The 17,582-nt window shown below is 36.7% G+C and overlaps 1 protein-coding gene across 1 annotated transcript; it reads right to left on the bottom strand.

Moving 5' to 3' along the window:
* Positions 1 to 5,702: 5,702 nt before the first annotated feature.
* LOC140157680 (cytochrome P450 2U1-like) lies at positions 5,703 to 17,217 on the bottom strand. The gene is made up of 4 exons (XM_072180920.1): positions 16,848 to 17,217; positions 10,264 to 10,936; positions 8,167 to 8,444; positions 5,703 to 6,100 (listed from the first exon to the last, which is right to left on the bottom strand). The coding sequence occupies exons 1-4, from the start codon at positions 17,215 to 17,217 to the stop codon at positions 5,916 to 5,918; spliced, it is 1,506 nt and encodes a 501-aa protein (XP_072037021.1). The 3' UTR covers positions 5,703 to 5,915.
* Between the last annotated feature and the right edge of the window lie 365 nt (positions 17,218 to 17,582).

The following is a 17,582-nucleotide window of genomic DNA, read 5'->3' as shown; positions in this document are numbered from 1 at the left end:
AGAACAGTTCAATTTTTTATTTACATGAGTATTTCGTGATCCTAGCATCCTCTATTTATGTCATTTTTCATTAGATATCCACGATAAAAACCTATTCCCAAAATTTCAGTTGATTCCGATTTTGTGGTGCACCAGAACGAAATTCAAATTTCACGATATCTTTGCTAAACGAATTAATCTGCAAGAAATATTTTGTACATAAACATTATGTAGCCAGAGGTTTTTTAGAAAAGTGGGCATACTGCAGTTACTGTCCGTTTTCCTATACACAATATATAGTGCTCTCACCATTGACGCGCGACCTTTACAAATAGTGTATAATATTATTAGAACTATATGCATTTGCCTAGTTAACATCACTGTGTGAAAAATAACCGGCCAATATTTAAAGTATTCTCCAAACTTCTAGCAAATATATTTCTCTAACATGACCTAAAATTACAGCTAGGTTAGATGTTCAGCAATAGTCGCACCGCGCAATTTGTTAACGCACAAATAAGCTACGCATACGCGACGCTTATCTGCATGCGCGGCGCATCTTATGGAAATACCACGGAAGCACAAAAACCTAGTGGTCAAATGGCTCCGTTTTAGCTTATAAAATGTGGGTTTTTTCAAGTTCTTTCCCCCGATTTAAATATCAAGTTATGAATGGATTTCGCTCAAACTTCTCAAGGGGCCGTGGATTTACTCGATGTTTATGTAATGTAAGGTAGAAAAATAAAAACTGCCGCATTCTCCTGCGAGATTCGATGAAAGTGCAAAATGTGACCACTGTAAACTTCAACGGCCATTATTTCAATGTTCATTTTCTCGGTAAAATGACGATTTAGGTACACGATAACTCAATAAATACAGCATCTATAGGTAAACAAATATCATCATCGTAAAAAGCATGATCGACTCAAGAAACAGTTTTCTCATTTTTTTATATTTTGGTCTATTTCCGATTTTAGGCATCATTTTGTGCAAATAGGCGTTTGTGAATTTTACAAAGTTCAATTTGATGCCTTATATGGCCAATATCTCAAAAAATAAGGCCAATATCAAAAAAAAAAAAAAAACCGTTTTTGGAATGGAGCCTCAAGATTGAGCTAAACACAAAATGAAATATTTTGGAAAGAGTGTTTTTTGTTATGATGTACCTAACAAATATTGCCAAAAACTCACCTTTTGTGATTTTCTTCATAATTGTTGCTTTTACCCCAAATCTGTATTTATATTAAGATTTATTGATGTCTTGCCTTCATAAAAATGTATACTTTTATATGTCTTGCGTGAATAATTACAAAGTTATTGCACTTTTACTACATGCATGTCTGAGAGTACACAGCCTCCTTAATTGAATGGAGATTTGACCGAAAATATTGGTAACGGACCGCTCAGTTCTGAAGGATGCCACAAAAAACGGTACAAGCTACATTTAAAGTATTCTATGAAATTCTAGAAAATATAGTTTTGTAACATGTCCTAAATTTTTAGCTAATTTAGGTGTTTGGAAATAGTCGCACTTTTGTGTTTTAGGAAGGATATGTAAATGACAGATAACACCAAAAAATATGAAGAAATTATTTCCAAACCGTGTTAAGTCAACAGTCATTATGTTGCTCATTTTCAAGAATGCTGGTTAACAAAGAGCAGACCATTGTCTCATTTCGTGAACAAAGGTCCACATACCATTGTTTCCTTGCGTTTCCTTTATAATCGGTTACCTAACTGAAGCTATAATACCAGCTCATTACGATACCGCACATATAAAACAGACACATGTGCACAACCAGAGAAGATCTAATTTAATCAGTTGAGCTGTTTTCAATTAGAGTTATCTTGGTTTAATAGCTCTTAATGGGGTTTAAGTCCTGCAAAGGTCGTGGTGAATTCTACTGTAGACATGACTGCATCATGGTGGATGAGGCTTCGGATCACGAAATGCCCTTTTAAATAGCGCCATTTCTAGCTTTTGGTCATGGTGGTGGCGTTTATTTATTTTACGGAGCCGGACTTGACTGATTCTTGCCTGTGTATAACTGTGGGTGCTATCGAGTGGCGTAGCCAGTTTCTCGGGATTGCCACTATTTACATAGGCTATAGTATATTAAGGATTTAATCGGTCGGTAAGTATGGTGAGGGACAGCCCGAGGGACAGACGCTCGGGTGCATGGAAATTTTCCACACCTTTGCAAAAAATACTCAAGCCAGGCTAGAGTATACAAATACAACATGTTTTGAGGGGAAGTAGTCGAAACTACTGGTCCCGAGGTGTTGGATGATTTGACTACTTCCCGACGCGTCAGGAAATAACGCAAAAATCAACCATATTTAAGTTAAAGTCAGTTTCAGAGCTGGTGCCTTTATCGTACATTGTGTGCCCCCATTAAAAGTACATGGCACCTCGTGAACAAATAATGAAATTGGGTATCGCAGCAAAAAGACTCATACAAATTAAACGGTAGTACGTAGCGAGTCACTTCATTTTTCACAGAAGGTGACTATTGACTGTGGCATTTATAGAAACTTTCAATAATGGGAAAGTTTAACTTGGTTCTTACATAAACCCCATAAACATGTTGAGTTAAATCTGGAGACTTTTTTAATGAATTAATTTTTTAAAGGTTGGTGCACTTAACATGGTTTGGAAATAAGCTCTTCGTATGTTGAATGAATAGAAGAATATATATTATCGGTTGTGATTATTACCTTTTTCAATAGACGCATGTCAGTCTCTTTCATGTATTGAATTACTTTCATATAGCCTACCTATTCCCTCGGCTATACATCCACATGTGGATCCTACCGAGTACAGTAAGTAGAAGAAGTCCCGGGAAGAAGTAGAAGTATGATAAAAACACGGAAACGTTATGGCTAACAACCATTACTAATCACCATGTATAACTATATTATGTGACGTGTCATGTCAAAAGGAGACATTTTTGAAAAGGTTATCAATTTTGAGGTTTTTACATATCTTAAATATCTGATATTGTGCTCCACAACGCGGATCAAATCGGACATTCCTAATAAGCGAAGGTATTGAGTTAGTAAGTTATGGTTTTATAAAATTGGAAATTGAGATATCGGCCTTTAAAATATTATTGACAATGTTGAGAGTAGGAATTACCTTGAAAAATGTCTCAAAAAATACAAGATGCCAGTTATATTCCGGTCTGAAACTATCAGACAATATTTTTAACATTAATATCATCACAAATTTGCAACAAACCCAAATTGTGAAAAAATCACCCCGGTCAGATTTTTGGCTATTTCTCCATTTACAATCCTGCCCAAAAGTGTCTCCTTTTGACATGACACGTCACATATTTGTTGAATTAAAACTTAATAACACGTCATATTCTGAGTGGAAACCTATAAATATCAAAATGTCCTTTTATCAAAACAAGACGGTCTAATAAGATACTTGTTTATATCGTCTGATGATTTGGAATAGATAATATGATTTATTACATGTTTTTATTCACCGTGATTATGGTGAGAGGCTAATGGGCTTTTGCGCTAAAAAGAGTCCGTAACTCATTTGGAAAACGATAGATAAGAGGCAAATAATAGTAGGCAATTCTAAGTCTCGGAAAAGAAGTAGCATCATTGACTTTCTACTTGACAAATTGCATTTGCCATAGAGAGTGATCTCCCATTGTCTTGGGGGTGATTCAGATTCAGATTTTATTTTGGTTCCATCTCAAACATACAAATTCACAAATATGCATAATAGACTATGATACAGTCCATGTCTGATATCCGGAGTGATACAGTCAATGCCCTAAGAGTGATCATAATCCATGTCCTGGGGGAGATACAGTCCGTGTCCTGGGGTGATCATAGTCCATCCCTGAGGTGATCATAGTTCATGTCACGAGGGTGATCATAGTCCATGAACTGGGGTGATCATATTCCATAGCATAAAAAGTTCAGAGGGAGGGATAACAGTGAAAGACAGATACACGCCGCCGATCCTACATCGTTGGTTTGGCTGATCCATTTACTAAACTTTCACCTGCTGAAAATATTGCATGTTTGTTAAATGGAGTGTTTTGAACAATTTGATTCCCTTTAGATAATATATTATTGTTAATATAAATATGAAAACATTACTTTATTATTTATATCCTTCATTTTCTATGGTGTGTGTGAACCCGGTGGTGGGATGGTCGTGGGGGGGTGGGTTGGTGGCGGTGGTTTTTCCTTACACCATGCTTGCTCACAATTGTATGAACTTCGCTTCGCTGCAAAAATTATGCCTACCAAACCTAATACCCTTGAACAGTATGCGCCATGGCTACAGGCGCACCCCTACGCTCTAACCCCAAACCAACCCTACATGTAGTCATTGGGATGAGTCTAGGCAGAACACGTGGAGTGGAATCTTCCTCCAGCAGCCGTATTCACAAAAATGACAGAATACTATATAAGGTACATGGTAGTAATGGCACTCTGTTATTTTAACTGTAGACTATCCTGGCGTGCTGTTTATGTATTATTGTGTTCTTTATCACAAGCTGAAAATATTTTGCTTTACATTTTAAGATTATTTTTCTTTAAAATGATACATGATTCCGTAATAATAATAATACCGAATTATTACGATGATTAAAAGCAATTTATAAACAAAACTATTCAAGGGTCTTTTTTCATCCGCTATAATTAAGAACATGATTTAGCATCAACTATACGTTAATTTCGCAAAAACACATTTTGAAAGAAATATCCGATTTTTTTTTTTTTTAAATCATTGACAACTGAAAACTGCCCAGCGGACAACCGCCACTCTGTCTTACTTCGAACCCTAAACACGTAAGATCTTGCGTAGAAAAGACATCCTTTCCTTATTTTCATGCTTTTTAATATCCTATTCACGTTAGTCGCGTAATGTCCCCGATCGTGAAAAAGACCCTAATTACGTACTTTTTTGTTTATGGATGATACCCCCTTTTCAACACAGAGTGCCCCCAACCAAAAGCCAGGGGTCTTGACGGTTTACATAGTTACGGTCCACATACACCAATGACTCAAGTGAGTACATAATAGTTCCATCTTGTAGATATGGCACAATTTAGGGGCAAAAAACCATACCTCATACCCATTTGAGACACTAAACATCATTTTTTCGAATACTCATAATTTCCGTCATAATATACAATGTCAAACAAAACAAATATATTTTGAAAACCTCGTAAAACAGAGTCAAACATAAGAATAACTTTTTTCCAGATGCTTATTTTCAATTATCATAATTTTCCTCATAATACAATGAAAGACAAAAGAAATAGATTTACAAACCCATAAGACAAAGTCAAACATAAGAATAACTTTTTTAGATGCTTATTTTCAATTCTCATAATTTTCCTCATATGAAATAAATGAAAAATAAAAGAAGTAGATTTACAAACCCCTTATTAAACAAAGTCAAACATAAGAATAACCTTTGTCTATTTGTTTGTTTCCAATTCTCCTAATTTTCCTCACAAAACAAGGAAAAACAAATATGTAGATATAATTGTTTTATTGCATTGTGAGGAAAATCATTAGAATTGAAAATAAGCATCTAGAAAAAAGTTATTTTTATGTTTGCCTTTGTTTTTTAGGGTTTGTAAATCTAAATTTTCATACCTTTCCTCATTATACAATGTAAAACAAAAGAAATATATTTGCAAATCGTAATAAAACAAAGTCAAACATAATGGCTTCTTTCTAGATGATTATTTTCAATTCTCATAATTTTCCTCATAATACAATGAAAAACAAAAGAAATAGATTTTAAAACCCTAACATTTTAAGGAATTCAATAGAGGGCGTAATGTGAGTGAGCCCTGAAAACCTTATACCAAATTCCCCCTAAATCGTTCCAATCGTGGCATAGCGCATCTTGGATTGGAAAATTCCTTGACGACAGGCCTATTGAGTTAGTCACGGCTTTCCACTTGCGTCAGGAACGGTGACGGTGCGTTGAAGAGGCCAACAACTCCTTTTAAGGAGATTGGCTGTGAATCACCATCTGGCTTCTTGAAGGTAAATCGATGAAAAAGGTGGGTAAAGAAAATGTACAGCTCCATCTTAGCAAGGTTATCTCCAATACACATTCGACGGCCTATGGAAAAACAAACATGAAAAAGGTTCAGCACGCTATCAACTCGGCATTCTTGTCAAATTTGTTAAAGGTCCATTCAATGATCCCAGCGCAAAAAGTGTAAAACAAATATTGTTTATAAATTGCTTAAAAGTGAAGGATAAGTCATTCAAATTGTCATTTGGTATTTTTGAAATGAGACATTTGGCAAAAAACGAAGAAAACAGCAGTACTGACGAAGTTGAAGCCCCATTCAAATAAATGTAGCTAATTTAGATACTTTTTCATCGTTTGCACAGTATTTTTTCTGGGCCATTAGAGTACATCATATATATTAGATTGCATTCTGAATACGCGATATCAAATAATTTTGATTTCTTTTTAAATTTGCGATATAATACAAATTGTATGGCAAATTATCAAAATTTGATATTTTTAATTTTTGATATTTAACAATCCTCAAAGTAAACTAACGATATTTACTTAAAGTGTTTGTAGCTGGGATTAAAAGCTGACGATCTTTTAAAAATGTTGACCTTTCGTATTGAAGTTACATATTTTTCCCCAAAAAAGAAAACATCGTGTTTGAAAGGCCTTATGGTAGGCTAGTTCTGAGTGGAATATATTCATTAACAAAATTAAAAAGATTAGTACCAACAGCACATTGATATTAAAGACATAGTCCTATAATTTCTGTCAGCCATTTCAATGAATCTATAATACATGTACGATGTAGATTATTGATACAAAGATGCATTAAAATAAATAAATGATAATAGCAATTTGAATCATTGTAAAATAAGATTAGAATATAATGTTGTATATTCATACGTAGCAGTAAACGTAAATAGAAAGCAAATTTATACTTCTACGCTACTCAAATTTGGTACACTCACCGTAGCGCTTTCACCGGGTCAACCGGCGTCTTCAGCGGATGTTATTGCTCTGAAGATTGTTGTTGCTAGTGATGAAGTTTGACGTCATCAACATCTGTGACGTCATTGGAGGTGTCCTAGTACTACATCACTAGCAACAACAATCTTCAGAGCAATAATATCCGCTGAAGACGCCGGTTGACCCGGTGAAAGCGCTCCGGTGAGTGTACCAAATTTGAGTAGCGTAGAAGTATAAATTTGATTTCTATTAAGATTAGAATAATTTTTCAAATCTAGGCTATACCACTACGCATGAATATCAAATTTTATACCAAATGTGATGGTCTTCTTAATAATATGACAATAATTTACTTCAACGTCAACGGCAACTTCACATATCGACTGCTTAGTGCCAGAAGTTGGTAAGTTCAATAGCTGCCATGTGTAGCTGCCACGTGTAGATGAGTACAATATAGAGTGTGTAATTTGCTAAATGTTCACAGGGCAGCTATAAGCTATTGCACTCACCCACTTCTGGCACTGGGCAGTCGATAAATTGATTGAATTCCTTGCTCAGCTTTATACTTCAACGCGAACGTCTGATGTTGATAGCGTCTTGTCGCTAAACACTGGACATATTTATCAATGGGCGACTGCTGCAAAATTTCTCCATTTTATAATTTTTTTCAAACGATTTCTGAATCGGGTACTACTTCTAAGCTCATAACAGGACAACCCTAACCGAAACCTCGTAAACAAGACTGGACTCTAGCAAGATTTGTACCCAGTTCGGCAATTCGTCACCCTCATAACCAAAGTACCCAAGTCATTATTACATGTTTCTCATTTGCAATTTTGATTTTCTGAGTAATAAACCCATAATTAATAAATTTTCCAGCTGCATTCTTCATTAATTTGTGGAATACATCAAAAGAGATGAATTCCACAAGTTAATGAAGAATGCAACTGAAATTTGATTAATTATTGGTTTATTACTTAGAATATCAAAATTGCAAATAGAAACTACTTAGGTACTTTGGTTATGAGGGTGACAATTGTTAATCTAAACAAAACATTTTTCAGGTCTAATTTTAACAATTCGGTGAGAAACACGTGGACTTTCAGTAATCCCAAATCTCTACTTTGACGGATAAACGGTGTGGATAACAGCATTTTGATCGGATTTTAAAAGAGCCATTTTAGTGAAATTACCTGTAGAGAACGGTATCAACTCCTCCCTTTCACGCAAACATCCATCCTTATCCAAAAACCTTTCTGGATTGAATTCATCCGGATTCTTCCATGTATCCGGGTCATGATGGACTAGATAGAGATTCGACATAACCAGGCTTTCCTTAGGAATAGTGTAGCCATCAACGGTGGTGTCTTCTCCGCACTTCCGGATAACGCCAAGGGGTACGATAGAGGAAATTCGCTGGATTTCTAGGAGAGTTGCCACAGTGAAGGGTAAATTGTCCTTGTCAGAGAGCCTGTTATTCATTATTCATCGAATCATCAAAAAAAAAACAAGATAATTATTCATAATAATATACATTATCAAATAAAATCATCAAAGACACTTTACTGAAACGTGTTCTAGCCTCTGTTCCATGACATGTTACAATGTATTATGCATAAATTGTGTGAACCCTTTAGAAGTCATTTATATAATATAATGTCGGTTCTCTGCTTTCTTCATTATATATACATTGTGATTGAGTATATTCATGTATTTGCCTCCATTTGAACAATATTGCCATTGCTTGACGGGAAAGGGCCACTGTGCAGGGCTACTTAATATAGCAAATGTGTTATAATTATTTTATGTTCAATTCTAAAAACAACATATCATTGCGAGAACACATGGACTAAACTTAATACATTAGGTGTCCTTACTAATTGGATCCAAGTTAAAGGCAACACGCAAATATTCAGAAAAAAACACAACTTCCAAAAATTATTCTAAAACATTGCTGAGTTAGGATGTTAAAGGCAATTCTAAATCTTTTCTCTTGATCCGAAAATCGAATCAATTGGCTCTATTCTATATCTGAATTTTGGTGTGCGAAGTCATTCTTCATTTTTTTTTTTTTTTTTTTGAGGAGCAGGAATGCATGAAGTTGGATTCGTCTATAAGCTATTTGGCATTATAAAAACGTATTCATAAATATAGAGAAACGCTCGGCTCTTGGCTTCTCTGGAAAGCTGTTAGCATGGTTAGCTGACTACCTCTCGAACCGCTCCATGAAGGTAATACTGAATTGCAAATCGTCCAGTCTGAAGTGGATCAATGCTGGTGTCCCACAAGGATCCATCCTTGGGGCTCTCCTGTTTATAATATTCATTGATGACATCTCTCAGAGGCTGACAAATACTTCCATCTTGTATGCTGACGATGTTACCCTGATGACCTTTATCGAATCTAGAGAGGACAGACAAGCTGCTGCTGCATCTCTCAACAAAGACTTACTAGAGATCGAAACATGGGCCTCTACATGGAACGTACTTTCGGAGCAGCTAAATGCCAATCCATCACAGTTTCCAACCGCACAGATTCTGCTGGCAATCACCCTAGCCTCCAATTCTTTGGTATAAAGCTCCCAGAGGCAGATAGTGTCGTACTCCTTGGTCTCACCCTCAGGAGAGATTTATCTTGGAATCCTGTTATAACCGAGATGGCAAAGACAGCGGCCCAGCGCACCGGTCTCCTCCGCCGTGCTGCACCCTACTTGGTGTCAGCTCAGAGAGCCATAATTTATAAGAGTATGGTTAGATCTAAGATGGAGTATGCTAGCACAGCATGGCATGGAGCAACTCCTACATCACTGTCTAAACTAGATGCAGTCCAGAGGCGTGCTGCTCGCATCATCGATCTCCCTGGAGAAGAACTTTCCTCTCTTAAAATTCCACCTTTGGCTCACCGTAAAACAGTAGGTGCCACCACTATGTTCCATCGAATTTTCTACGGAATGCCCTGAATTACTTTGCCAACTACTCCCGGACCAGCTCCAGACTGACCCTCGCCTTCGCCGTTCAGTTAGATCTCACGACCTTGCTTCAAATTCAAAGATCTAACCTAATAAATCATGAGCGGTCTTTCATTCCATCTACAGCCCGCACATGGAATGCACTCCGCCTCGCATTCCTGGAATTGTGAAACGGACCAGCTTCAAAAGGAGGTTAATAGCTATCTAGGCGCCAACCCGTCAGCTTTATTGTAATGATAACAGCTGTTAATGCCTTGATATGTCTTGACATAAAAAAAATAGTAAAAACATACTCTTATATCTACTGGGTTATCGCCCTTACCTTGGGAGTCGATCACGGCCCACAACTGAATCTATCTCCTGTATGATCCGCTTTTGGATCTCCGGATAGGCCATCATGTACTTAACTGCCCAGCGTAAAGTTGTGGCAATTGTGTCCGATCCGTTACTAAAGAGAGACAGTATTGTCAGTGGCATGGCTTTGGTATTCAGATGTGACTCTTGTCCAAGGTTTCGGCTTGATTCGATTTCGTTCAAATAAACATCGATGTAATCACTGGGAATGTTGGTATCGCGACTAGCTGGTTCATGCTGCTTTATCACGCCATTGATGAACGTCATAAGGTTGGAAATGTTGCTATTTAGTTGCTTATAGTGGCCGGGCTGGACATATTTAGCAATTGGGAAAAAGAGCTGCACGGCACCTGCGCCGAATAACTGCACATTTTCGCTTATGAGGCTAATCAGATATTTAAAGTTAGAATCGGAGTATCCATACCGCTTACCAAAGACAACCGAACATATGATGTTGGCTGTTGCATTGGTTAAAAGAGGCTGTGGGTCAAATGGTGTAGCGTGACAAATTATTATCTCTTCTGATAAATACTCGGCCTCTTCTGCTATGCATTCTTCGAAGCTTCGTTTACCCACACCAAAACTTCGTAAGGTCTTCTGGGTGAAACGTCTTTCCTGTTTCCATCCTTCTCCCATAAACCCTATTGGAAAAAGAAGCAAAGAATGAAAGAACGCTATAATTGAAGATCGAATTAAAAAGACTAGTTTGCGTCTGACGTCCTGTCAACCAGACCAAAAATGCCGTACTGCGTAGGTCAGCAACCAATCACACCGCGCCGTTGCCCTGACGTCAGACGCAAACTAGTCTTTTTAATTCGATCTTCAATTATATCAGTATGCTTCGACTATATTTATAAATACGTTTTCATAAATGCGCACGTGACCCATGGGCACGACATACCAAGACAAGTAAGCGTGACCAAAACCTCATGCATTCGACCGCTATACAGTGTAAATATGTATATTAAGTGTAAATATAGTTAGCCACCATACGATTTGAAAATATTTCGGAAGAAGGGGGTCGGCAAATTTGTTTCATATGAAGGAATGACCCTGTAATGGAGTCAGGGTGCACTCTATTAATGGAGCCTGGGTTACTCTAGGAGCAGAGTCGAGCCACTACGCGACTCTATGTCTAAAATGACTCTATATTGGGAGTCAAATGACTCCTGTGTAGAGTTATCAACAGTGACTCTTCAGCGGAGTCAAGAAATTTATGACTCTTCAGGGGAGTCAAATGACTCCCAATATGGAGTCATTTTAGACATAGAGTCGCAGAGTGGCTGGACTCTGCTTTTAGAGTCACCTAGACTCCAGTTTGGCTTTCAGTGTAAATAATTCAAATATTATAATTCAAATAAAAGTCAAGTTTACTTTACGAGAAACATTTACTCAATGTGTTTTACTATTTAAAATTACAGTGTTTCTAGATTGAAATAATACTTCTACAATCAATTAGCCTGAATGAACTAATTCAGGTTGCTTGGATATTTTGACACTAGTCAGTACAACATAAGCTGGCCCTACAAGAGCCATTAGGGAGAAAAACTAATGATGATTCTCGGGTGAAGTTAATTACATCTTTGAAGAAAACTTGAGTTGAACCCTGTGTGCATGCTTGTGTATGTATGTGGACATGCGTTATGAGCACGGACATTTGTGCATAATTTTTTGCAAAATGTTGAATTACTATACCTACAAAGTAGGAAATTACATATCCAATTAAAGCTATTAGTAGTGCTTTAAATTGATATAGCACAAACACTTCAAAAGTTATAGCAGCTCAACTAAAACAATGTCAGGGTGGATTCGGCCCATAATATGCATCCTTTGTTTTGATATTTTCGCCAGCTTATTTGCATGTTGTTTCTGATTTGTTTTTATTTTGCTCCAAATTAATAATTATTGTTCTGTAGCCTATATGGCCTAAATATGACAAGCCTGAATACTTTTAGGTATTCTGAATTTGTAATCTTCCCAGTTTTAGGGATTTAATTAAATTAATTAGCATGGGTGGATGCGGCTTTTAATACAAACATAGCACTTTTCCGATGAAGATTGCAAAAATATCAGGATTGCATTTCTGATTTGATATACACTGTCACCTTATATATCTTCTTAATCTACATGTACATGGTCTTTGAATTGGGGGGGGTGGGGGGGGTTAGGTATGTTACGAGTCGTACTGGACTCAGGGCCAAAATCACCTTTTACCCGAACTCACACAAATGCACAACACAAATACACTGTTTGATTAAGTTAACAAAATCTAAGTCTTTAATTGAAAACATATGTTTTATGAAAAGTATGTTTGGTACCTATAACAACAATTGCATAAACAATAAAATCACACAATCACAGTTTTATTCTATCAGTCCTTAACCAGCGGTCTTCTTATTGGTGATCATAGCGTTCTTGCAATGTTCTGGACGACTGATGTATATATCCTTATTCACTTGTCCTGCGAAAATCAGCGAAGTCCATTGTACACTTGCGTTTATAAATATCCTTGCGTATGAAATCCTCACACGAAAATGATGCTGCTTTCTCCAATCACTTATCTTCTTGCAATGCTTTCTCCAAAGATTTAAAATGGTGTTTCTTTCACCAATCACCGTCCTCTTTCTCCAGGGAACAGGTTTCTTTAACACTGCTCCGCTGTATTTGACAGATGTGTGGTTTTCATAAACCCAGCAAACTCCAGCAATTCGACAGAAGAACTTTAATCCTTTGATGAGGAAGAGCACATTTGTGCCGTGCTTGCAATCTCCTTCATTGCTGTATTAAAGTTAACTCAATTATTGGCTATGTGAACTGGTTAAAATGTACTTCTTTTTTGAAGCACGAAGAGCATCACACATATGTTGAGTTTTGCAATCTCCCATGACATTCTGTAAAGTCCAAACTCAAGACTCCAGCTTTTATACACCAGCAAACCCAGAATCTATTAATAGACCATTCTGTTATATAACAACATTTCCTGTGGGTGATTCCAAAATCTTATCCATTTCACAATCCAAGGGATTTTCCCAAGATTATTAATACACATTAACCTTTCACATTACATCACTTCCTGGGTTTTTTTCCTGATGGTGCAACACACTGAACTGGGGATTTCCAAGTTCCAAAGATAGATCTGACTTTGTTTACAATAATTTAGGGGGAATTCCAAAATGACTTTCCGCACCAATTCTTGCGAGTACAAGGGGGTTTCCAATCCCATGAAATCCTTTCAGCTTGTAAACAAAGTTAAATAATTAAATTAAATTACTCAGGGCACATCACAGGTATTTGACATGTTCAGTGGCGCATCTGATGGGGCAAAGTCAAATAATTTCGACCTTATACAGTTAATTCGACACTTGGGGTAGGGATATTCTCTGTTGGAAGGGGGTTGGCTTTAGGGGAGATTGAAATCTTCTTTAGAGGAATTGAGTTTGCTAACCAACTCATTTGGGGGCTCAACCCCTAACCCCCCCTTGGTTTTCACAATTTCATTGGGCTACATGTACCTAATGGGGTGGGGGTAATTGTTTGTCATGGTAGGGAAGAGTCCCGTGGTGGGGGTTAGTATGCAAAGCCTCATCAAGGTAATAATCTTTTAAACAAATTAAAGAAAACCATTAACTGATTTGCAACTGTATTATCCATTCAAATTTAATTTAACGGGTGTGGGGTGGGGGTGGTTGGGTGGTGTTTTGGCTTCCAAAATCATTATAGGGGCTGAGCAATTCTCCAAGCAACCATCCCTATTCGCAAGCTTTAATATGTTTATTGAAGTTCTTAAAAGAAATCTATTCACATATCCCACGAGGAGCCTTTAGTGCCTGTTGAAATGGAATATTGAGTTTGTAAACAATACAAACATTATTGTTGTAGTGTTTCTAGCATCAGCAAGCCAGAACACAGTGTTTTATTTTTGCTTGTGGGATGGGTGCAAAGTGTGTTTATTGTACCCATAATAAAAGGTTCCTTTGAAGTTGATGTCCAACCAAAAAAAAGGCATCGAAATGTATCCTCTTTGGGCCAAAAAATCATGTTTTAGGGAAAATGCATCAAAGTTTTTTTTTCTTCCAAAATTAGAAATACTGATATTTCATATTTCAGATATTATCAAGATATTCTATATTCTATTTCTTATCTGGAATAAGAAACAATTGGAGACCCATAATTTATGTTAAGAAATATGTATTAGTAAGCCGGACAAAATTGGTGAACTATGCATTCTTTTTAATTAAGCTCTTTTCTTAAACTAGAAACACTGTGATTGTTTTACTACATTGGGAGAATAAGTTCATCATAGGAATGTGACAGACTTAATATGGGTGAGTTTTGCTGACCCCCTTCTTCTGTCGACCATAATGGTCCTTATCTATATACACACTAAAGGGAACATTGGGTTTGTAAACAATGCAAACATTGTTGTCGTGTTTCTAGCAAGCCAGAACACAATGGTTTTATTTTTGCTTATGTGGGGCCAAAGTGTGTTGATTGTACCCATAATAAAAGGTTTCTTTGAAGTCGCTGTCCAATAAAAAAAAAATGAGCATCCAAAATTATCCCTTTTGGGCCAAAAAAATCACGTTTTAGGAAAATGCATCACACATTTTTCCAAAATTAGAAACACTGATTTGTCATATTTCAGATATTATCAAGACAACTCTATTGATAATGGGAGACCCATATGTTAAGAAACGTGTATTTGTAAGCCGGACAAAATTAATGAAATATGCATATTTTTTAATTTAGCTTTTTTCTTAAAGTAGAAACACTGTGATTTTTTTACTGCACTGGGAGAATGAGTTTATCATAGGAATGTCACAGACCTAAAATGAGTGCATTTTGCTGACCCCTTCTTCCGTCGACCGTTTGGTCCTTATATCTATATTCACTCTTAATTGAATAGCAAAATCATTACACATGAGGGATTCCGAATTTGTAATATGTTATCATAAACAACATTTGGAAAGTATTCAACGACGGAAACGTTTATAATATAATCACAGATATGAACAAAATAGACAATTTTGCTGCACAGTAGTCTCATGTTGTTCCGCCTTTGCATTCAAATGTATAGGAAGACCACCCGCTATGTAGAAGGTCATTTTAGAGACTTACTGTCTACAAGCTCTTATGGCAGCGCGGAGGTGGTTACGTGCGTATTTATAAAAACGTATTTACAAATATCAAAGCATATACTGGCTATGTAATTCCACGGTCATAGCCTGTATCCACTGACACCGTCACTGGTCGTAGTGTATGATACAAGAACCCGAAGAACTCTTAGTGGAAAGGTGGATACAGGGATCTGCATTTTTTTGGCTTTTTGGTATAGATTTGGGTCGCAATTTTCAGAAACATTGTTGGTGTGTTTTTTTCCAATTGTTCTAAAGAAATCTTTTTTTTGTTCCAATATTTTCATTAACATATTACTTGCTCCCTGTAACACTTGGTTAGAAGAAAACGAAAAAGCTTTTAAATTGGTTGTTCAAGATCGGGTTGTTCAAGATCTAGCTATGTTGACGGAATTGGATCGAATCTAATAATAGTAATGTATTCATATAAAACATTGTCTCAGATAGAATTTGTGATTTAAAGTGTTAAATTCTCAGAAAACAATTTAAGGGGGTACTACACCCCTGCCCAATTTTGGGCCTATTTTTCATTTTTCTGAAAAATTATAGCGCATTGGTGACAAGTAAGATATGTATATTATAGGGGCAAGGACTACAACTACTGCACTGGAAATTTCATTTCAACACAGACAACAGTTGTGGAGTTACAGTCAAAAATGAGGGAAAACCAATATTTGATCAATAAATCAATAACTACTTGCCTTGAGTAGCTGAATATTCAGTGCAGTGGTTGTAGTCTTTGCCCCTATAATATACATATCTTTCCTGTCACCAATGCGCTATAAAGTTTGAGAAAAATGCAAAAACAGGCACAAAATTGGCCAGGGGTGTAGTACCCCCTTAACATTGTTTGCCAATAATTGTAATACTTGCAAGAAGCTAAAGAGAAGAAACCGGGATAAAAACAAAATGTTATAGACCAAATGGTTATCAGACAAAATGGTTATTAGCCCTAATGATGTTAGACCAACTGTTTATTGAACTAAATGATCATTAAGCTAAATGGGTTTTAGACCAAATGGATATAGACCAAAGGATTAGTATATCAAATGAGTTGTATGTACTCATGTCATTGCACTTAATGAATATAGACTACATGTACCGTATATGGGTTTTGGACATGGCGTAGTCAGCACTTTTTTCAGAGGGTAGGCAAAGAGGGGGCAAGGCAACTTTTAAAGGGAAAACTTTGACGAAAATGGTCAAAAATGGGCTAAAAATATTTTTAAAAACGACCAGCATCCCACAGGGGAAAAGAGGGGGAAAATACTTCTCACATGGGGCAGCTGCCTCCACCCTTTGTCCCCCTCTGGCTACGCCACTGGTTTTGGACCATATAGGATTAGACAATGGGAAGATTATTAGACTAGTACTACTGGTAGATCAAATGAGAAACTCATATCAAGGAAACACTTACCTCCGCCTGAGGTTAGTCCCAAATCCTCCATCATTTTGCCAGTGGGTCTATCACTAATATGTGGATTATGAAACGCTTCTTTGATAATTCTGTGCTTATTGAGAATTACGACCAACTTCCCACCAATGCTCATGCTGAAGATTTCTCCGTACTGCGTAGCCATCTTGGCAAACAGTTGGTGAGGATCAAGACCAGTACGGTAGAGTGATACGATGAGGTTTGGTAGATATCCAGCCAACGGCCATCCCGAAGGACCAGGAGGCAGATTCTTGGGTTTCTGCAACCACCATGACAACAGGGCAAATGCAGCGACACATAATAAAATTGTTTCAATCCCGAAACCAAGCAATTTTTCGGGTAGACCTATCATTTCAACAGTTGTGGTAAAGCACCTATACGCGTAAAATATAAAATATAATTTGTGTAAATCAGTCAAGTCGATGTTCCAGTATATTATGTATCCTGAAAGCAAAATGAGATATTTGACGGCAAAATCTATTTTTCCTCCTCTTACGTAAGGGCTCTGTCACCCGCCTTTGCACATGCACAGTATTTTTGTGGGGCCTGATGAGAGCACATCATACATATTAAATTTCATTCTGAATACAAATATATGTTCTTCTGATATCAAATAATGTTAATTTTTTTTTTCAGATTCGCGATATAATACAAAATTTATGGCAAATTATTAAAAATTGATATTTTGGATATTTAACAGTCCTCGAAGTAACATCT

The sequence above is a fragment of the Amphiura filiformis genome, chromosome 7, assembly GCF_039555335.1.
Source record: "Amphiura filiformis chromosome 7, Afil_fr2py, whole genome shotgun sequence".
Classification (NCBI taxonomy): domain Eukaryota; kingdom Metazoa; phylum Echinodermata; class Ophiuroidea; order Amphilepidida; family Amphiuridae; genus Amphiura; species Amphiura filiformis.
Note: the sequence above shows the minus strand (reverse complement) of the source record. Positions and strands in the feature narration are given on the sequence as shown.

What these genes read in the sequence shown, in the direction of transcription:
- LOC140157680 (XM_072180920.1), bottom strand. Translation starts at nt 17,217, where the DNA reads ATGATAGGTCTACCCGAAAAATTGCTTGGTTTCGGGATTGAAACAATT. An exon ending in GGCCGTGATCGACTCCCAAG is followed by an intron (nt 8,445 to 10,263) that starts GTAAGGGCGATA and finishes AATGAATAACAG; the next exon opens with GCTCTCTGACAAGGACAATT. An exon ending in GTTGATACCGTTCTCTACAG is followed by an intron (nt 6,101 to 8,166) that starts GTAATTTCACTA and finishes GTTTTTCCATAG; the next exon opens with GCCGTCGAATGTGTATTGGA.